We start from the raw sequence: 22,185 nt of genomic DNA, 5'->3' as shown, positions 1-22,185 counted from the left end.
TTATCGCCCCAGCCTTGACTGCGCCAGCCCCCCGGGGCCGCATTACCCACCGGTCCCGGCCGCCGCGGGGTTGCCGCCGGGGACCGCCTCAGGGCCGGGGCGGGGGGGGGGCTGAACGTGTGGCAGGCAGCGGTACGGAGCGAAGCCGCCCAGCGGGGGAAAAGGGGTGGAAGGGGAAGCGGGAGGCGGGGAGGAGGCCGGCGTTGCGCTGCCGTGGGGCAGGCGCTGGCTTCAGGCAACGGGGGCGGCTCCCGCCGCTTCGCGGCCCTGATAAAGGGGCACGGCGGGCCGCGGGCGGCGGCGGCAGCGGCGGCGGGAGGCCATGGCGTGGGGCTGCGCGCTGTGCCTGGCGCTGGCGGGCGGTGCCCTCCTGGCCCTGCTGGTGCAGCTGCTCCGCTGGCTGCGGGCCGACGGCGACCTCACGCTGCTGTGGGCCGAGTGGCGGGGGAAGAAGCCAGGTAAAACCGCCCGCCAGCAGCCGCCGACCGCTGGGAGGGGAGCGGGGGGCGGGTTGGTGGTGGGCGCGGTGTGGCCGGGGACGGGTGTGGGGCCCTCCGTGAGGGGAAAGGGGATGGCGGCGTGTGGGGAGGAGAGGGCTCCCCAGGGACCGGGCTGCAGTCGCCTCAGCTCGGTGGAACCAACCCCCGGCAGCTGCCCCAGGGGTTTGTCCATAAAAATAACCCCCCAAAGCGTAATTTTCCCGCCCTTATCCAGCGAGGCGTGTGGTGCCCCTCACGCCAATGAAGTAGCTCTCTAAAAGCAGCTTCGCAGCTACAGGGAGTTCCAGCAGATCTGTGGCGAGGGCTGGCTCGTTTGGCCCAAAAATGGTTGTTTTGCACCGTTTCTGGGCAGATAATCCGGTTCTGGCATCGGCATGCGGAGTAACCGAGGCTGCCTGGGGAGCGCGTGGTTCAGGGCCAGTGTCGAAGGAAGGGTTGGTAAGAAAAGAGGATGCTTGGCGCCTGTGGCCAGGATGAGTTGCTTTGTAGTCAGTTTAGCTTCTGTTTCAGTTTGTTTTGACATCTTCAAGCAGATCTCGGTTTCACAGTAGTGCTGAAAGTGTTTACAGTGAAGTAAACATGAATATTAATGTTTGGATTAAATGGGTTTCCTCTTCTGAAGGGCATAAGGGAACACCACACAATTGCTCTCTGTGGCTTTACACTGCTTTTTTGTAAGGTGCTGCTTTTGACACCTGTGGGTACAAAAGTTCAATAAAATGCTGTCAGGGATTTTCAATTCTTGCTCGTGTTGACCTTTCTAATCTGACTGTAATTCTGCCTTCTTCTGGACAAAGATCTTTAAATATCATAGGTTTTATTTGCTTAGTAGAGACTTTTGATCAGGAAAGCCACAAATCTCTGAATATCCCCCCTCAGCTTAGCCAGCACTGGTGATTTGGGGCTGCTGAGAGACATGTTGGGCACTGGTGGTTGAGGCAACAGTGGGAAGCTGGTTGCACCTCATCCATTGGGGGAAGCAGCTGATCTGAAAGAAGATGGGACAAGGGACACTATAAGCCTGTCCCATCTGTGAAATGAAATTGGATGTAAGGTTGAGATCTGGAGATAAGACTGTATGGAATGAAGGCAGATCGGGAATGTGTGCTTGGGGGAGAACAGTGGGGTAAGGGTTTGGGCTTGAGACCATGATTCAGTTGGGATGGTGGCACAGGTGAAGGCTGGCATTAGGAAGGGCTTGAGAGAACAGTACGACAAACTTGTTGAGACACCTCTGTCTTCCGCTTTCAGTAGAAGCTTACTGCTAAAGTGCTAGTCCATGTAATGGACAAGAGAACAGAAAAGCATGCACGAGTAATAAAGCTCTAAGAAATACTAAATTTAAATGTGTGTGAGGAATCTTCTGTAACTCTTTGAATATGCAGCCCAAAGTTTTATAGTAACTCCATCAGGTTGTTCCCTTACTATAAGAAAACTACAAAAAAAGCTTCGTGTGTGGACTTTGCAAAGATCACAGAAAGACTCAGGGCAGAGAAACAAGATAAATCTTGACTAATACAAACAGAATTGAAGCTGTGTCCTGAGGGATCTATGTGCAATGCACATCAAGATGTAGGAGCTCTCAGGTAGACATAGTGTTATTTGAATGTAGCCTTCAGTCTTATTGGAAGCCTGGAAACCTTTTAACTAGTCTCTAAAAGTTCCCATACAAAGAGCAATGTAGTCATTTTCTGATGTAGTTGTTTCAACATGTAATGTAGGAAGAATTGGGCAGAATTTTGTCAACATTCGCTCCTTTGCTCTGCGAAGAGGTAAGCTGTGTCTTACCCTACCCTGTCTCCCAGCCTCAGTGCTTGTAATTAACTAAAATATGTAGCTGAAATGGTAGCATTTTAAGTGGCATTTTGCTGATAGTTCAGCCATATATGTGTGGCATAGTGGTGCCACAGTGCTGATCCTAACTGTTCAGGTGGGAAAACAGAAGGGACAAACGCTACAAAAGATGTTTCTTTAAATATGTTCTCCCTTTTCTCTTCCTCTTCCCGATATTGTGCACATAATGTAGCATGCCTAGGTAAGTAACATGTGGATCCCATGGAAAAAACCCTTGATTTTTATTTAAAGCTGTTATTGGGGCTGTCACTCTTGCAGTTGTTATATTGTGTTATCACTTCTACAACACTATTATGGATGTCGAAGCTTTTGGAGATAAAAATATGAGAAAGCAGACTGATCTCGTATGTTTCCTTCTCTTGTGCTGTAAACTATAGTTATGAAGAAAGGCCTTAATATAGGTAAGACTGGTTCCATGTCAATGATTCAATTCTATAGGTTTAATTCACTTCTGGATTTTGTCCTTGGCAGGTGCTGGATTGCTTCCCATCTTCTAAATATTTGTGTGGTCAGGAGACAAGGGTTACTGCGTATCTGATGACTTTCCTCATGTGTTGTGTTTCATTAGCTGAACAGCAGTCACTCTAAAAGGTGTGCTTTTCACAGGCAGTATAATATCAAGCTAAGGAGGATCCTTTTACATATGAAAGCCTATGTATCTGAAAGCCTACCTACTCTTAAAGCTGGGAACAATGGTATGATTCTTTAGGGCTGTGGGGAGGATGTTTTGCTTTAAAACTCCCCATACCAAATTTTTTTTCATGAATGAAATGACAAGGCAACCTTGTGCTACAGGAGCTATAAAATTTTGGAAAAAAGCCCTAAACAGCTACAAAAGCACTTCTTGGATTATTTGCAGTACTACTTTGTTCAACCTCTCGTTTGTTATGCCTTGTAACACAGTAGCTAATGGTTAGTAATAGTATAATCTGCTTTTATTTTTTAATTTGTCATGGTTAATTTTTAAACTTATTTCCAGTATCAACAGGACATTTATTCTAGAGCAAGCTGGTGGTTTGATACTTGTTCTACAACAGCATTTGAGCTAGGTTTTCCATTATGTTAACTCCCAGTAGCTCAGTGCTTGGTAACTATCAGCACTGGGGAATCAGTGGAAAATTTTCCTTATCTCAGTTAATTATTCTGTTCACAGAACAAGATCCTGAATAACTGCAGTGAAGCTGCCCAAGACAGGTTGAGAACAGGGAAACTGAGTAGTAGGAGGAAGCGGATTTGTTTTCAGTAGCAAGAGGAGATGAGTGTGGTAAGCAGGGTTGAAAGTATATCCATGTGTTGTTTTGTTCATGTAGTGTTTGTCTGCACGGGTTTTCTGCCAAAAAAAAATGTAATAGGAGAGATGAACCCCCATGTTTCTTGTGGTTAATTCAATGAATTGGTAATGTGCTAGAATAAAACTGTTGGAAGAGAGTGTCAATAAGATTTATAGATAGCAGCCATTTGGTATAATGATTAATACAGTGGTTATTCCTACAACTTCAGCAACACCTCTTTCCACCTCCCAAGTTCATAACCTTAGAATACATCTCTGCTTTGGAAAGTGACTGTTGTTGCTGTTGTTACTGTTTTTAAAAGCAAACAAAAACCCCCAAACAAACCCAAACCACCGAAGCTTGGTTTTAGGAGGGATTTTTCTTTGGCTAAAATACGGTCATCTTAAAAAAAGACAAATAATACTCACTGCCAGTCCCACAAACTCAAGCTGAGCTCTGATATTCAGTCTTGAGTGCTCTCTGCTCTTGTCTGAAGGGTAGAAGGTTTTGGTGCTGATCTCTTCATAGGATTTATGTCATTAAGACTCTGAAAGTAGAAATTTGAAGCACAGTGTGGTGTAGAACCAGGAACTGATTACTGAAGTAAGCAGGAAGTAAAAGCAGTCCCAGCCACTGGCTGCAGTGAAAAAGAAATACTTTTGCTAAATTAAACGAGTGGCTAAGTTTCAGTGAGCTGAAAAATGCTATTCTGGCCTATTTCAGACTGGAACTGGCTCGGGAACTGCATTTGGCTCTGCTATTTGAATTATACCATGAAATCTTTCTTGGTTGGCTAGACATTGTTGGAATACTCTTCTGTACAAACCTGAGAAATAGAAGGAAGAGCTCCTGTCAGCAGTGCTCTGAGTACTTGAGTCAGATTTTCACTAAGACTAATCTTGAAGAACACATACAAATGTTAGGCCATGCTACGTTCTGGAAGGTGCTCTGATATTGGTGATCATTTGTCCTTAAATCATGTTCTGGAATTAAATGGGCGATTTTCATCCATCTGTTGTATTTGATGATTTTGGATATATGTCTGTACAGCTAAGCCTTTTCCCAGTACCCAGGTGTATCATGGAGTGGGAATAATTGCAAACAAGAGAGAACAGTCATATAAGCAGAGGAGTAAAAGGAGTGAGATGCTATTATTTTTACTACAGGTTAAAAAAGCATGCCTGGGCAGGAACTATGAGTACCTGGGAAATTCACACGTGAGCTTTCACGTTGGTAGCTCTGTGTACTGTACTCTGCCAATGCAGGAATTAACCTGCATCAGATACAAAACAGAGTGGATGAACACCCGTTTGGTTTGTAATGATTAGCTGTCTTTGTTCAGAGAATTCCCTTCTGTCGACAATTACTTAGGAACATTTTTGAGGTAGAACATTATTGGAAAGGTTTGCTTAGGCTTTTGTTTGGATTTGCAATACAGTAACTGTTTCCTGTCACTTCCAAGAATTCTCCCTTTTCCTCTGAAGCTCTTTTTGATGAAGTTAGTGGAAACGTTATGTGTGGATGGCTTGCAGAAATGCAGTCAAATTTCTTCCATCAGATAGATAATCAGTGTTTATTCAGATTAGCCTTGGAACAAAGTTCAAGTGGCAACAGAACAGCTATGAACAGTTTCACAACTGCACGTGACCAAAAAATAAGTCAGGATTTTGTAATAGCCAAAAAAATTGAGCATATTTCTTAAAAACAGTATCAGATTATACCCCTGCAGTGACTTAAATGACTTATCCTAGCATTGGCAATGTGTGAACTATGTTCTTGATTCTTTTGTTAGAAAATGAACTGCGTGGCAAGGTTGTCTGGGTGACAGGAGCTTCCAGTGGAATTGGAGAAGAATTGGCTTACCAGCTATCAAGGATAGGAGCCTTGCTTGCCATCTCAGCAAGAAGAGAGGATGAGCTGGAAAGAGTGAAGAAGAAATGCCTTCGTAAGTAAAACTTGCTACTTCAAGGAAGCAGTTGCACTCTTGCTGTGATGGAGTTGCCACAGAAATACTAACCCACATATCACAGGAATAAATTTCATTATGAAAGTAAACTTTATATATAGCTTCACTGTACGTTTGAAGATGGTATTTTCTTTTTGTGACTGAGAAGCCTTTGTATAGACTTGCATTATGAGTTCCTTCATAAGCCAATGTTACCTAAAAATCTCATTATCAGTTGCAAGTGGTCTTGTAAGATACTAGATTAAGAAAAGGAATAAATGCTGTGGAGAATGGAGGAAACAATCTGAGGGGTATGATCCTATTAAGAACCAAACCATGTAGCTGCATGCTACTAAGAAGTCTTCTTCCTTCAGGTTTGTGCATGTTACAGGCAGACTGACAACTGACTTTCCTCTTTGGAAAAGGAATGAATAGAAATGTTCAGAAAATTTGTTCTGAGCAAGTGGAAGAAAGAGGATCTCCTGTAGATCAAGAGGAACAAATGTGAAGTGGAATATTCAACTATTCCAGTTATCTTTCATACACCTGCTGAGTCAGTAGTCTGGCTTCATTCCTCCTGTTTTCTGGCTTGACAGCAAGCAGGATAGACAGTTAATTCGTGTTGATACATAGAAGTTTTGAACATGATTAACATGTCTTTTCAGACTATATATCCTCTGTACCTCAGTACACAGTATTTTATACTAAGTATATTATGACACTGACAGTTCATTCCTGGTAATGTTGACAGAATGTCCACAGTTTACTTGGAATGAGTGCTGGTGAATAAGGAAACATTTGTCTTGGATTAGCACCTAAGCATTTCTAGAAATCTAAAAGTTGCAGTGGGCTGCTATGAAAATCTGTCAAGGAGCTTCAAAAATGCACAACTCCTTATTTCTATTTTCTGATGCTTCAAAAAAGCAGTCGCTTAAATAGACATCTTCAAAAGGAAGCAAGGGACATAAGATGATAGTGTGGTTAAGTGGTAACCATGGCAGAATTCCAATGGTATATGATGCAATGTTTAGCAGTCAGTAAAACTATGCAACTGTATTTGCGTCTGTGGCTGTTTGTTGTCATTGCAAAACTGATAACACTAGGTAGGCTGGCAGGAGCCATAGTCCTGGATGTCCATTTTCAGGCAACGCTTTTATGAGAGTGTGATGTGCTAAGGAGTATTCAGAAAGATTATTTCAATTGGTGTGAACCAAGAGTACAGATTTATGTAAGAATTTCTGCCTCTGCCAACTTGAGGTAACCCTGTGAATGTCTTAGCTGTGGTATATACTAGCGTTAAAGTCTTATGTAGCCATGTGTTTTGCAAATATACACTGCTGGACTTTATTTTAACTATAGGTCAGATTAGTAGGAATATTGGAAACTCTTCAGGAGTATAGTTACTCCATATTTTCTGTTGCCAGTCTTGAAGTAGTGGAAGAGAGTAATTGGGCCCCCTACCCCTCTTACCCTTCTTTTCTCAAGGCTATATAAACCTAGCTTTCCACCCCTTTCCTTGATAATCATGTGTGCTAGACCCCCTAACCATCTTAGTGGCCCTATGCTATGCTATCTCCAGTTTATCAGTATTTGTCTTGAACTAGGGGGGTCCAAAATTGGACACAGTACTCTAGATGCAGTTTTTAAGTGCAGGCACTTAAAAGTCACTTCCCTCAGTCTGCTCTTGCTAGTGCAGTCCACTAGCATTTGTAATTGCCAGAGCTCATTGCTGACTTATGTTCAACTTGCTATTGTCCTTCCATCAGGACCTCAGCTCTTTTTTGGAGAGCTGGTACATAGCCATTTGGACATTTGCCGGCAGTACTGCATGGCATTATTCTGTCCCAGGTGTGAAATTCTGCATTTGACTTTGTTGAGCTTAATGAGGTTTGTCAGACCGTTCTTACAGCTTGTTAAGATGCCTCTGAATGGCAGTCCTCCCCTCCAGCATAGCAGCTGTTCCTTTGAACTTGATGTTGACTGAAGAATTGCTGAAAACCTATGTTTTGTCCCATAATCCGAGTCATTAATGAAGATATTAAAAGATACTGATCATGGAAGGATACCACTTCTAACTGGCCACCAGTTAGACTTTGAATGGTTGGTTGCTATTCTTTGGGCCTCGTGATCCAGACTGTTTTTCACTTGCATTGTAATCCACTCATCTAGACCCCTCATATTTCCCCAATATAGCTTCAAGGATGCTATGGAAGACAATATAGAAAGCTACATAGTCAAGGTAAACAACATCCACTGCCCTCCCCTTGTCCACAGAGCCAGTCATCTCATCACAAAAAACAATTAAGTTGGTCAAGCAGTATATGTCCATGCTAAATCTATGCTGGCTTTTCCCAGTCACTTTCTTGTCCTTCATGTACTTGGAAATTGCTTTCAGGAGAAATTGCCACATAATTTTCCCAAGGACTGAGGTTAGGCTGTGTGGCATTTGGTTTTCTCCAGTCACTGTGGAGCTACTCCACTTAACCAAGTACCTTCCAAAGATGAGTGCCATTGGTCAGTTCTTGTAAATCTTGGATGTATATATTGCCCTGCTTATATGTGCAGTTTGTCCCTAACTTGGTCTTCCTCTGATGTTGGTAGTATTTCTTTCCCCCAGAGTCTAGCCTCAGGAGTGCGGGAGACCTGAGAGGAGATCTTGCCAGTGAAGATTAAGGCAAGGAAGGCAATGAGTACCTCATGTTTTTCTGTGCGCTTCGTCACTTCGTCGCCATCCCTATTCAGCAGTGAGCTCACTCTGTCTTTGGTCTTCCTTTTGTTGGTGCTGTACCTGTGAAGCCCTTGTTGCCTTTCACATTCCTCACCAGTTTCGAATCTGTCTGAGCGTTGATCTTCCTGATTCCATCCCCGCATGCTTGGGCAGTGGGTCCACGTGCTTCCTGGGTAGCTTGTTTTGCATGTTTTCTTTTTGTAATTGAGCTCAAGAGTATTCTGTGAGGTTTGAGTAGCATGGGATGGATTAAGATTGAGCTGCAACATGTAACAGCAGCTTGAATTTGACTGACTTATATGGCATAATTGGAGCTAATAGGCTTTAATATGCCAGGTGTAGATGCTATACACAGCAGCAACCTAACTAGATAATTTTCATATTAATGTCAGAAGCAAGCACACTTATCTCGTTTAAAATTCAGAGACACCACCCTATGATACACATTTATGCATTCTACACTGCTTAAAGGCTGAAGGAGAGAGAGAGAAGGAAAGTACCATAAAAGCTATGGTAATACCTGTTGAGTCATGCATATGCCAACTCAACATTTCTCTGCAGGAGGGAGGGAAAGCAACTTGTATAACTTGCATTGTTCCTGCAAGTGGCTTCTGTATTTCCTCTAGCCACTCTCTGAAACATGAGTTGAATTTCACCAGTAATTTTGGAGGCTGTTTCTCTCAAAAGCCCTAAGGGGGGGGGGGGGGGAGAGTAGATGGCGGTGTGTTTCTTGGTTTGACAAAGCTCAAACATGATTTAAATATAGATAGGCCAAATGAATGACAGGCAATCTATAAATTATAGAATTAGTAACTGAGGTTGGAATGGACCTCAGGAGGTCATGTTGTTCAGCCTCTGCTAAAAGCTCATGTTCTGTTAAAGGACATTATACAAGATAGAAATAGAAGAAGTGCTGAAGAGCTGGGAAATAAAGGATCTGTGCTGAGTAATAGCACTTACTGTGTTATGAGAAACTGTTATCTTGGATTAACATGTATTGAAGAGAATTGTTGATCTGAAATCCTCTAGGTGATGGTAGGGGAAGGAGGTGTACACCTGGTGTCATAACAAAATACTATTCTAAGTCAGCATTACTTATGCCGCTGTCTTCCAAAAAACAAGTTGGCTTTGGGTGACTGTAACCATGTTTTAGTTAAAAAGTAGCTAGAACTTAATGAACCATCAACAGGGGAGAGGCAGCCCATGATTGCTTGATAGGAAAATGTCAGTCAGAAGACCTGCTGCTTGGTGGTTGGACAGTTTGATCCCAACCAGAAGCCATGTAGTCGTAAAGCTGCTATGTAAGGAGACTTTAAAGGAACTCCAGAAAATACAGTGCACTAGAAGTGCACAGTTTCACAGCTGTGTGAAAGTGGCCTTTGTTCTGGGTAGACTGAGCTTTGAGCGCTCAGTTTCAGATACATTGCATCTGAAGGCTGGTGGCCATATGCAGTTCGGTTTGCAGCTGGAGACTCTTCACTAAAGGATGTTAACTAATGTATGTTAGCATTTGTGTAAAACAATGAACTCTAAAGTAAGGTCTCCCACTTGGGAGCAAGTGTTTTTCTGGGTTATCATGACTGTTCCCTTAAAAACATCAGTTTGGTAGTAGGCAAAAAAGGAAGTGGAATATTAGGTGTTACTGGTAAAAGGAATGGAGAACATAATTCTGACAGTGTATAAACTGAAACATGTACATGCCTTCAATACCATGCACAGTTCTGGTCATCTGCCAGAAAAACAGTGGAAGGAGTAGACAGTAGAAGAAGTTTAGAAAAAGGGTAACAAGAATGTTTGAAGTTTTCTAAAAGCTGTCTAGGAGGAGTGACTAGAGCAAGGATTCCTCACCGTAGAAAAGAAGTAAGGAAGCTGGTAGAGATGTATGGTCTGAATGCTTTGGGGGGTGAAAATCAGACTGGACTATCAATTGCTCCAAAATAAGAGCTAAGCTTCTGGTTTGCTATTTCCTGAAGTCAGAAGCTTCTTACATCATATAAAAGAGCACTTCCTTCCTTATCAGCAGTCTGTGTCTCTTCCTCTGCTTTTTTCTTTTCCCCACTGTGTAGCTTTCTTGGCTGGGTTGACCGTGTGGTCTTGTTAATCCACAGCAGAAACACTCCACATCCCAGTAGGTTTCAGCTGTGCAAATCTCCTTGAGGAGGGAGCATGAGCTAGAGGTGTGTCTCCAAGAGGGTAGTTTAAACTACATGGCTTTTACTACTGTGTTTCTGGAAGAAATGGAGGGGAAAATGCACATGGAGGGAGCAATAAATGGAAATACTGGTAGCTTTAAACCAGAGAGATGGGTTTATTTTAACCAGTAGCCTAAACTCTAGTGACCTTTGGACTAAGGCAACTTATGGTTTTAAGTAACCTCCTTATTTGTACATCACTGTAAAGACAGTTCAACCTTACCTGTATATGCAAAAAGTAGTAAATAAAAATTCAGAGCCTTAGGCCCTCCAAAGAGCGCAGCTGGTTAAAGGGGAGCAGGTACACTTAGTTGTGGCTAGGAATCAATGTAGAAACAAAAATAGCACTATCAAACTAATATATGACATGATTTCTTTATTTATGTAGTTAAAAAAAACTGGAAAGATTAACATTGAGGAGTTTATTTTTGTGATTCATCTACCCCAAAACCCCAGGGTAACAAGTCACTGCTCACAAAATACTTTCTATGGAAAAGGTCAGTTGTTCTGAAGAGGCAGTGGTAGAAACACTCAACATGAAGGCTTGAACTTGATGACAGCTGACTTTTATTTCACGAGATGGATATATTAAAAGCTGTCAGTTAAACAAAAACCTCCTTCTACCTCCTCCAATAATCTAGCTTCTCTAGACTTTGCCTCATAGCTACTCATGTATATATGTTCTGTTTTGGGTCTAAATTTTACTAGTCCTATTGTCAAGAATAAACATGCTTGACCAGTTAACATACAAGCAAAGTGTCAAGGCGGCCAATATGCCGTGCTTCTGAATGACTCAGTGAAAAGTTTCAACATCAGATAATCCTGTTGCATGTTACTCCCAACTATAGCAATTTATTTGGAGAAGTGAATTGTCTATGTTGTGCTGCACAAGCCTGTTTATTAAAGTCAGGCTTTTCACAAGCAAAAACATAATGATGAGGAAAGAAAGACTTGGTAGGAACAGATTAAAAATGGATTCTATGAAGAGTTGAAAATGAAAAAAAGCAAGCATTTTATTTCCAACTTAATGTTATGGTTTCTTCATGTCTTTTTAGTGAAAATGTATTTTTTAAAAGCAGATTACCTTTCCCATGATTGTTACGTCAGCAATCTTATTGGTTCCCATTCACATTATGGTTGTTTTTAGAGATTAGCAACTTGAGTGACAAAGATATCCTTGTTCTGCGCCTTGACTTGACTGACAGAAGCTCTCATGAAGCTGCAACCAACAGTGTTCTTAAGCATTTTGGCAAGGTAAGCTGTGCTTCAGGGGTTAAACTTCTTTTTCTTCTCTATCTCCTATCCCTGCATTTATGTTTGTATTTCACTTTTCTATCGTGTGGTAAATTCACCAGTGTCTACACCTTTCTTCAGTTTAATATTGAAACTTGACCAAAAGTACCTGAATTTTCATCCCTTCTGTTGCTTGCTCCTGGGTTTCAGCAGGCTTTACAGAGATGCAGCAATGAACAAATAATTAGTGGTCATTACCAAGAACTAAAAATTCCCTTGCTTGATGTCACTGAATTTCTGCACCAACTGAAACAATCCTCAGCTGTATATTTAGGGCTTAAAATTGTGTATGAAAGTCAGAACCTTTATTTTGCATGTAACTTGAGTTCAGAGCCATATGGGACAAAACTGGACACCAGTTGTTTTTCTTGTTTTGTGCAGTTTTCTAGATTGCTAGTCCAGAGTATGGAGTTAAGAAAACAGCAGTCAGGTGTAACTAATGTTAAGTACAAGCTAGGCCTTTAGTCCGTTGATATTTTGTTTCCACAGTGAAATTATTGATAACAGACTTGTTTCTTCTGTTCTTTACTCTAGTTGTTTTCTGGTTTTGCACAAAACCTATTTTCAGAGGTCACCTTGCAGGATCAGCGCATTAAGTATTATTTGCTACAGTGCAGTAGGGTTAAAAAACGTTGTGTGGAAAACAACTTTCCAGCTGCCAGTGTTCCTGTACTAGGAGTTAACCTTGTTTGGCATCAGATGCTGTAATGCTGTTCTGTTGACCCAGCTAAAAATTAGCCAGCCCTCAGTTCAAGGGGAAAGTCTAGTGGGTGAGAGCAACTACTGGAGCTTCTTCAGCAGCTGATACATCTTAATTGTGTATGGCAGAGACGACAGTAGAGGGAGGAAATAGTCACTTAACAATTGCCTGAGGAAGTGCCAATATATGTGTTATATGAATTTATCATGTATCTTTCCTGAGATTGATGTTTTGGTCAACAATGGTGGACGTTCCCAACGCTCTCTGTTTGTGGATACAAACCTGGATGTCTACAGTGCCATAATGGAACTCAACTATCTAGGTACAATCTCTTTAACAAAACATGTCCTGAATCACATGATACAAAGGAAGAAAGGAAAGATTGTTACTGTGAGCAGTGTGATGGGTATCATGGGAGCTCCTCTTGCCTCTGGGTACTGTGCCAGCAAGCATGCTCTGCAGGTAAGTTAAATTTCTGATATTAATTAAGTCTTGTTGTGTAGTAGACCAGCATCAGTTAGTACTGTAGCAGAGGACTTCATTCTGTGCAGAAGACACAAGTCTCGCCTGAAATTGCACACAGCATATGTAGCTTTCTCAGGTTTTGAAAGTCCTTTAGAATGAATTTGCTCTGAAATGTGAAATATCTCAGCTCCCAGTGTAGATTTATTTTCCTGACTAAAATTCAAATGTCATCTTAGTTGGTCCTAACCTCTACGTAGTTAAATTCCAATGTGAAACACAAGACCTTAGCTGCTGGCCTTCATCTGAAAGAATACCTAAATCAGAGGATTATTCTGTTGCATATAGAAGCCCTAATGTTCTCATCTTAATTCAGTTAGGGAGGAAATGTCACTGGTGAGAGTTTTAAGACTACAGGAAATCTTTAGGACAGTAAAGTGAGAGCAGTGAGTGGTAAAGCAGACTACTTGGAGAAATGAGAATTCCTGATCTAGCTGGGAACATCTGAACAAATCTTCCCAACAGTTCTGAATCTTGCTGTGGTGTGAAGAACTGGCAGCTCATAGTGTCTTAGGAAGTTATCTTCTGCATAACACTTAACTTTCAATATTGCTTGGAAAGAGTTTTTGAAAGTAGTCTTACTTGTGTAGAAAGACATAAAAGAAGAGCTCAGAAAAGTATCTGGGGAGAAAAGAAAGCCTGTATCATTGAGGAATAATTTGTTTAACTAGTAAATTTATTTAGACATATTTGTCTTTCACCACTGTTTGACTTCCTGCTAATGTACATTTTGCTCTCAGTAAAATAAAATTCAGCTGTGCTCAGTGCTGATTTAAAAAACTGGCACCTTCCTACTCCCTGCTGGATTTAAGCACATAAACAGAGTAAATAACTCTGTTTAAGCTATGGGATCAGTATCTTTTTGACAATTTGATTAACAACAACAAAAATGTAACAAGCAGCTGACACTGCGAAGCCACTATACACTTGAAAGAATGAAGATGTAGAAGATGGTGACAGGCCTCTGCTAATAAAAAGTTAGTGATGGGGAGAGATCTGCTGCTCTTCATTTGAGTGGCAGCGATGAAATTGCCCATTAGAGGCCAGCTTTTGGTTTAAATCTAGTAGATATTTAAATCAGAAGAATGCAGTGAGCAGAAGCATGAATCCTTAATGCTCCTTTATTAAGTGTTCTTTCAGTTGAGTTATCTTTTGGGTGTGGTGTAGTTGGTCTAAGCATGGCTAATTAGTTGCAGAGCATAAGGAATTCACGTGTTGCTTTAAAAATTCAGAACACTGAATCTCATGTTAAGATCAAGAACATGGAAGAAGCTTTAAAGAGATAGTTTACTAAAATTTCTGGATTAATTAAAAATAAGCTAACTGAACTGCTTATATCTTTGTTAGCTTCTACCTCTGCTCAATAACCAGGCCAGACTCCAAACCTCCTTTCTTGTTTCTTTCACAGTAACTCTGCAAATAGTAATTGCAGATGTTAAAACAAGATTTGCAATATAGATTTTGAAAAGACTCTGTCTGAGAGTCTCTTATCAGTCTGGAGTTATGGCTAGATGTGGGCATGAAACCCCCAAAAACTAGAAAAGCTTTTTTGAAATATCAAACTTACCAGCACAGTTCAGGTAAAGGAAGTCTGTAGGAATGGCAGTCCTCTTCAGATAGCCCAGTAGCCCATCTCTGACAATGACCAAGAAGAAATAGCTAGAGAGAGGGTAAGGGAAAAATGAAACGAAGCATAAAGTGGTGCTTTTCCTGTTGTGTTTTCCCAGCGTGTATTGACCTGTATTCTAAGATCTTGAAATGAAGGTTGCATATTGGCCACCATTTATTAAATATGTGAGCCTATCTGACTTGAATTTATTACGTTTGCTTTTTTTTTTTTTTTTTAAATTCATGCCTTGGAGTCTACCACAGCTGACACAGTTAATGCTGCAATCTTAATTAGGCCTTTTTTTAAAAAGTCCCTCCTTTTGTTCTGAGTGTGTGTGTTTTGGTTTGGGTTTGTTGTTGTTGTTGGGGTTTTTTTTTTTTTTTTACATTTCTTTTAAATGGCAGTTGGAGGAGGAAGGAAGGAAGGAATTCTGCTAAGAATTAAAATTTGTTCTTGAAACAATCACACTTTGATTCATGCCAACTGGAATTCTTCATAACAACGTTCTACTGATGAAATTACCCTTCATTTCAGTTCTGGGAGTGCTGTAAGAGCATGAGTCAAGTCCACGGGAGTCTGTGTCTGACTGATACGGTTTCTCTCCTAGTGTGAAGCTCATGGAAATCATGTGCCATTCATCTAGTTGTAATTCATATAACCGGTGGCATTTGGAGTGGATTGGAAATGGTGGCCTTCAAGATGTTCCTTAATCAGGAACTTGTCTAATAAGCACATGTACTGCACTGAGCAGCAACCGCTATTCTCTTTGTGCAGTCTCTGGTCAGGGGAATTTCTAAATGTTTCTGTCATAGTAGAAGGCAGTTCAGCCTTGCCTTCTTCAGCATCTTCTAGGATTTGGTCACTAACCTGGAAAGGCCCAGAGATGGCTTAAAGCAGTTCCTGTTCCAGACCCCCTGTGTCTCCATGTCAGAGCTGGCTTCAGTCTGGGCTTGCGGGAGATGCTCAGATTCTTCCTCTTGCACTTGAGTTCCTTACTGCTCCCAAATCTGGGTCTGTGCCTGCCTGAATTTAAAGAAAAGAGAGCACTTTCTTACTTGGGAATTTTAAGCTTCTCTTCTGGGAGGAAGTGGAAGAATTTCATACCACCTACCTTCAGATATCTAAGATAAGTGCTGGAATTAGAGAACCTGTATATACTGTAGATAGAGCCTCCAGAGGGGACTGAGAGTGAGATTCTGGTCTTCAAGAGGTTCTGCTGAGTGCATATCGGCCAGTACTTCAGCTGAGTAAGTGTCCTGGCCATCCTGTGTTCCTGGTGAAGACTACGCCTCTTCCATGGTGTAAAAACTTGGAACTGCAGTACAAAGGAAGGAGGGGCCACACAAACCCCTTGAAATGGAGGGGCATAGTAGAATGGCCACAGAGCAGAAACAGGAGCTTGCTGTGATTTCTGGCTACAGGCATTTCATGTTTACAGCCTGTGCAACCCATTAATGAAATAGCATGAAGTTGACAGTGCTACTCAAACAGCACTCTGAAAAAAGCCTCAGCAGCCCTACGCTTGGCTACTGTGTGGACAGGATCTCCAAAGATAACATAAGCTCACTGGGCCAGTGCTCAGCTTTTGGTATCTTGCAACTTGCTCAGGTCAGCAAGGCTCCTTTTGTAATAATACTTGGAGAGAAGCAGCAATCTGAGTGGAGTGTGCCAGAGCTGCTGTTCTCTGCAGGAAGGTGTCTGAAGTTGCCTACAGAGGTGGCTACTGCCATGTGCCTCTGTGGCTACTCAGGACTGTGGGCAGGTGCCCATTTATAGGTAGAACTTGGATCCCAGAAGCCTACCAGCATTTGAGCAGGTGTAGGTGCTTTGTCACAAGTGACCAAGCAATGTTTCTGGCTTCCTTTTTATCATAGACAACCACCCTTCCACCTCCTCGACTCTTGGAAGTACATCTTGAGCTTGTCCCTTCAGGCAAAATGGGAGTCAATTCTGTTCCTCACCATCCCAAATTGCCAGGCAGTGATAAGGGAGCGTGGGCTGGGAGAGCTCTTGCTTAGTCCTGCTCATGCAGTTCAGTGTTGATGGAATATCTCACGACTGCCCAAAGAAGGGAAGATGGCTGCATAGGCTACTGTTTAGGCTGTGTTTCTAGGAGAGCCTGGGCTTCCCATCACTGCTGTGGTGACTAGGATACAAAGCACTCGTGAACAAGGAGCAGTACCACATCTTCCCCTCACCCAGGTGGCCATGCTCAAGACACATGCCACCTCCTTTCCCCTTTGGGGTCTAGTGTCTTGTTACTTTTTCCTCAGCTGGACCGATGGCACAACTTTTGTGACGGGACTGCACAACTTGGGGGTTAAGGGGCCTTTCTGAGATACGTGGGCTCAGGACCCCTCAGGGAAAGAAGGGGATATGGAAAGTGCAGGTCAGGGCTGTAGCATTAGCCCAGAGTGGTGGATAAAGCACAGCTGTATTGGTGCCACGTCTGAAGGTGTGCACAGGGGATGGAGGAGGAGGCTCCTCTTAGGGCAGGAGGTAATCTATGGGAGGCCCAGGTTTTTAATCCAAAATGACAGGGTGGTTGGCAGATGTGAGATGCTTTCCGATATGTAGAGAAGCAGACTTCTGGGCATATGAGTGTCTTTAATGTTAGAACTTAATCCTCTAGAAGTTACACATCTCCAGGCTTTGATAACATGCTGTGAAGATCTGATACTAGATATGGGGCCTGCAGGTACTTGTAACTTTAAATACATGGTCAGCGTTTTTACAGAACCTAACTGAAAAGTGTGTATGCAATCTATAAGCTGGGATGAGTCACCAGCAATTGGGAAATTACAACCCATGTTCTTGGTCATAGGTGTGCACTGGTGTGCAACTCATTGCCTAGATTTAGTGGATTGCCCAGCTGACTACTTCTGGGTCATCACAGGAGCATACCTGACTGATTTTAGCCCTGTGTTGCAATTTAATGAAGAGCTCTGGGTCAACCTGCCTTCTTCCCAAGCTGGATGGGAGTACAAATTACAAATTTTTACTGCAGTGGGAGAAGTTTATCAGCTTGTGCTCACTCTCTGTCTCTGTTGTGACACAACAGTTCCCTGTATTTATTCTAACACATAGTTTTATTAACCAGCTCAAAGATAAGACATGATGTGGTGTTTGCTAAATCATAGCTCTACACTGCTTGACCAGCAACTTTGGTAGGAAGCACCTTCCTGAATTGGTCATGTTCCACATAATAGTTGCTGTCCAAATGTGAATTGCTACAGAGATTAAGAAAACTTGTGTCCTGTTAGCTTGAAGAAAACACATACTTGCAGCTTTTGTAATTATAGTTTAACTTAGATACACTGGTAGGATATTCCTGAGCTGAAATAAAATTTATATCTATGTGGATGCATATTTCAAACTCTGCATTGAATTCAGCGGTACAGAGTTACCCCCTAAAATACTAGTATGCACCTTTGACTTAATATGCTGAAAAGATTTCCTCCTTCTCTTATATAAAACCAGTGCCACTTACTCAATAGAAACAATTTAAAATCTTTGATCTCACTACAAAGAGCAATTCACCTGCAAAAGACAATTTCCACAATATTGCAGTTCTTACGATTGGTGGCACTTCCACTACCAAAACAGTGAGGCTCATCCTCAGTACAGGGACAGCAGAATCTGACTGTAGTTTAGAGAAATTACTGTGGTTTTGAGAAGTCAAGGATAGATTCCTCAGTAATTTATATATCAATGTCTATAATTGCAGATAAAATGTTAAATTAGCCATTGAACATGAAAAGTCAAAGAAAGTAGTAGGAATTGCTTTTAGTGGAATACTGTTATCTTTACAACATACAATTAGTATGAAGATACGTAGACAGTTAAACCTTGCTACATGCGGAAACACGGCAAAGGAAGCTTACATTATAGTCTTTTCTTCTAGGGTTTTTTTAATTCTCTTCGGACTGAGCTGACTGACTACCCTGAGATAAGTATTATCAACATATGCCCAGGACCTGTACAGTCCAAGATTATACAAAATGTCTTTACGGAGAATCTTGCAAAGGTAAGGACTCAGTTCTGGTGTGATTTTTTTTTTTTCTTTTCTTTTTCTCCTCCTAGCAAACACTAACATCTTCTTGCCAAGAAATGCTTTGATTGGTGCAGAACTATGTGTAGGCTTGTAATTCTTTGTGGTATCAAGTCCGTATCAAATGAAAATAAAGTTTGGTAATTGTTATGCCTTCTCTTTTCCAACACATACAATCCAAGTCTAGTAAAATTTACTGTACAGCCACCCTGCTGCAGTTTTGGGGGAAAGGCCAGGATTTTCTGGACACTATTCTGCGTGCAGAATACTATCCTTTCTGCACAGGTAGCTTTTTGTTTGTCCTAGTCACGATGTTCCCTGTTTGGTTGACGCTGTTGTTGGCAAAGCCACTAGCGTCAGCTGATGCAAGGCCCGCATTCTTTTCCTGTTAGTGATTGTTCAAGGAGAAAAAGCAAAACCTTCCAACTGCACAATTGCTTTTAGTAAAGGCTGTCTAACAAAGTAGCTGGCAAAATTGCTGCTATGATACATCAAAATGTAATCCATCCTAAATTCAATCAATTTAAAGCTCGGGATAACCTACCGACGGGTGGGGGTGGAGAATCTCCCGTTGTTGAATTGAGTTCTGAAAGGATTTTTGGCTTGCAAAACTTCATACTTTTGTGAAAGAAAAGATGTACTTTTTGAGCAATCTGGAAAGCATGCAAAACAAATTCCTCAGATTTCAGCATGGCAAAAGTCCTAGGAGGAAGACTGAATCTAGACCAGAATTGCTTTTGCTCTGGGAAATAGAAGAACAGATTGATAGAGCAATCTGTTATTGCTGGAGTGAAATGTATATAAATTCACAGGGCTGTGGCTTACATTCACTAAGTGATAGAAGTGGACAAGATTTCAAGTAAGACATCCCTGCCACTGAAGAAGCCTCTGGCTTTTCTCTTGTTTGAGATGACTGCCCACAGAGCAGGGCTGGCAGGAATATTTAAGTTAATGGGGAACATGGCCTCATCTACTAACTTGGTTACTGAGTAACTTGTAGCATGTAATGGGGTAGGCAGCTGGGAACAGGAAGGTTCCCCTTTCTCAGAGCCCTCAGCTGCAGAATGGGTCACCTGTTCCGATAGATCTGTTTCACGATAAAGCAGAAGGCATGCTGAAGCAGAACAGAGTTTGGAGATCCACTTTTTTTAACCTTTGACCCATCAGTCAAGGCATTAATTAAAAGGGTGCTTTATTTAAGCATGTGTGCTAAAGGAAGGTGGGAAGTGTTCCTACACTGAAAACTAGAGGATAGTGAGCCCCAGCTGCTGCTGTACTGGCTGGGTTGTTCTATGTGCGCACAGTGAAGGAACTGGGAGGAGTATGTCTGTTGCACAGAGCCTGGCCGTTTCTCTCCCTCTGTCGCTCACAAACAGAAATCCAGTTCTAATCCCTCCTCGCTCGCTCTCCCTTCCAGTCGATAGAGAACAGCGGTGATCAGTCCCACAAGATGCCAACTGACCGCTGTGTCCGGCTCACTCTGGTGAGCACAGCCAACGACCTGAAGGAGGCTTGGATCAGTGACCACCCCTATCTGGCCGTTTGCTACCTCTGGCAGTATGCACCCACTTGGGCTTGGTGGCTGATGAACAGAATGGGCAAGAGGAGGATACAGAACTTCAAGAGCGGAGTGGTAAGTGTATTCCTCTCTCCTCTGCTTGCTTGCTTGCTTTTTTTACTCTGCTGACAGACTCTTTAGCCATGGGAATGTTGGGATTGCATTTTGGATCTGTTTCTTTTTTCCTCTCCTCACTTCCCTAGCAGCTGATGCCAGGCCAGGCTCCATCACTGCATGCCTGGTAGTCTAGAATTACTGCAGTGTGGCCACATCACAGAACAGTGAAGTCAGGGTGTCTTGTAGTGCCAAAGGTCTTGCTCTGATCTTCGTCACACGGGCTGCAAGTTCAGATCTCACCATTAACACAGAGCTGAGCTAGAAGTCGCTAGCGTAAATTATTTAATGCAACTTGGAATTAAGACTATTGAAAATCTCTCCCTTGGTTGTGTTTAGTTTTTATATCAGGCACGTAATCTGAGCTCCTCCGAGGAGTACCTTAAGCAATACTGCTGTCTGTCAGGGCTCTTCACTCACACTTACATCCCCAAAGACAGCTGTGCGGTGCAGTGTTCTGTTCTTGCAATACTGCTTGGCAGATGGTATTTTTCCTATTGTGTTTTTGTTGAACTTGGTACAAAAAAACCCATGTCAAAGTACTCCAAAACCAGGAAATGCAAAAATAAGCGTGGCACATGCAACTTAAAACTTCCTCCTTCCACACTGTAACTGCCCACTGTCACAAGCTGTTTCAAGCAAAATAACAGTGTGGGTGAAGGGCTTCAATAAGGGGGGGAAATACTGATTTAATGTACTCTCACTCCAGGATGCTGATGCCTCTTACTCAAGAAAGAAGAAATAAGGACAAATGTGTACAAAATCCTGCTTGTGCTAAGGCTGAGAAACTTTTTTCATACTGCGTGGCTGCAAACAAAAGCTGTTTTTTATCTGTTGTACCTTTGTCATCATGTAACTTCACAAATCTATCGAGAGGTATACACACTTGACTAAATAAAAAAATCTCTTTCTAAACATACCTGTTTCATGTCAAACACCCATAGGCTGAATTTTTAAGCTTACAAGAATTGAGACAGAAGAGGGTCAGGCAGCATTATGTTGTTTTTCTGCTGCTATGGCAGTAGTAAATACTTGGTGAGCAGGCTAAGTAAGAATTGTATACCCACAGGATCCCGTTTTTCTCACTCTCCTTCCTAATGGATGTTGAACAAAAAAAACCCCCAACCCCACAAGTAGAAGCTTGCGATATAAAGGGTAAGGATGTATAGTTTGCGTTTGTGAAGCGTTCCTTTGGGAAAAGGAGATTATATTTCATCTTCGGTGTACAGGTGGTCTGAAAGCAAAATGTATATGTAGGGCTAAAGCCCTGATGGTGTGGTACAACATTTAGAAGTGCTTAATCTTTAGGTCTCTTAGCACCACTGCAGAGTCTGCAGTCCTCAGTCTTCTGGTTGTTCTGTGAAGTCCGACGATGGGGCAGTGTATAGAGAAGCAGCGGAGAAGGGCGAGAGTGATGGTATAATTGTAACCCCTGTCGCAGGCGGTACTCAGCCTTGCTCTCTACCTGCCACATGTTAAATTTATAGAGCATCAGGGAGCAAGGAGCAGGGGAAGGTCCGGTAGCAGAACAGCCTCTAGCTGCAAGAGGGGGCACGGTATAAATGAGAAATCCTTTTCACAGCAGATTACTTACAGCCAAGACACCAGTGCTAGTGTCGGAGCTGAATTAGGGCAGACATCGCATTATAGGTAATTTAAGCATGAAACAGAAGCTGAGGTCGCAGCTCGGTCAGAAACAGGCTCGTCCATACAAAGCAGAGGCCAATCTCAACAGTACAGGTGGTGTACTGGACAGCAACAGCTGTGAGGAACTGAGGGCTGTACTTTTTAATTACCATCCCATTGCCACCCAATTCAGCTGTTAGCTGGAAGTACCTCTGTAGTGGT

General features: G+C 42.3%; 1 protein-coding gene across 2 annotated transcripts; it reads left to right on the top strand.

The window, feature by feature from the left end:
• The first annotated feature begins 290 nt into the window (after positions 1 to 290).
• Positions 291 to 21,252, top strand: DHRS7 (dehydrogenase/reductase 7). Of its 2 annotated transcripts, none has more exons than XM_030038526.2 (7): positions 291 to 458; positions 5,418 to 5,570; positions 11,638 to 11,744; positions 12,706 to 12,945; positions 18,519 to 18,641; positions 20,083 to 20,298; positions 21,047 to 21,252. In XM_030038526.2, the coding sequence occupies exons 1-7, from the start codon at positions 323 to 325 to the stop codon at positions 21,080 to 21,082; spliced, it is 1,011 nt and encodes a 336-aa protein (XP_029894386.1). In that variant the 5' UTR covers positions 291 to 322; the 3' UTR covers positions 21,083 to 21,252. The 2 variants fall into 2 exon arrangements, with proteins under 2 accessions (XP_029894386.1, XP_040975790.1); XM_041119856.1 differs by lacking the exon at positions 291 to 458 and adding an exon at positions 860 to 938.
• Positions 21,253 to 22,185: the final 933 nt, after the last annotated feature.

This window comes from Aquila chrysaetos, chromosome 2 (genome assembly GCF_900496995.4).
Source record: "Aquila chrysaetos chrysaetos chromosome 2, bAquChr1.4, whole genome shotgun sequence".
Classification (NCBI taxonomy): domain Eukaryota; kingdom Metazoa; phylum Chordata; class Aves; order Accipitriformes; family Accipitridae; genus Aquila; species Aquila chrysaetos.
Note: the sequence above shows the minus strand (reverse complement) of the source record. Positions and strands in the feature narration are given on the sequence as shown.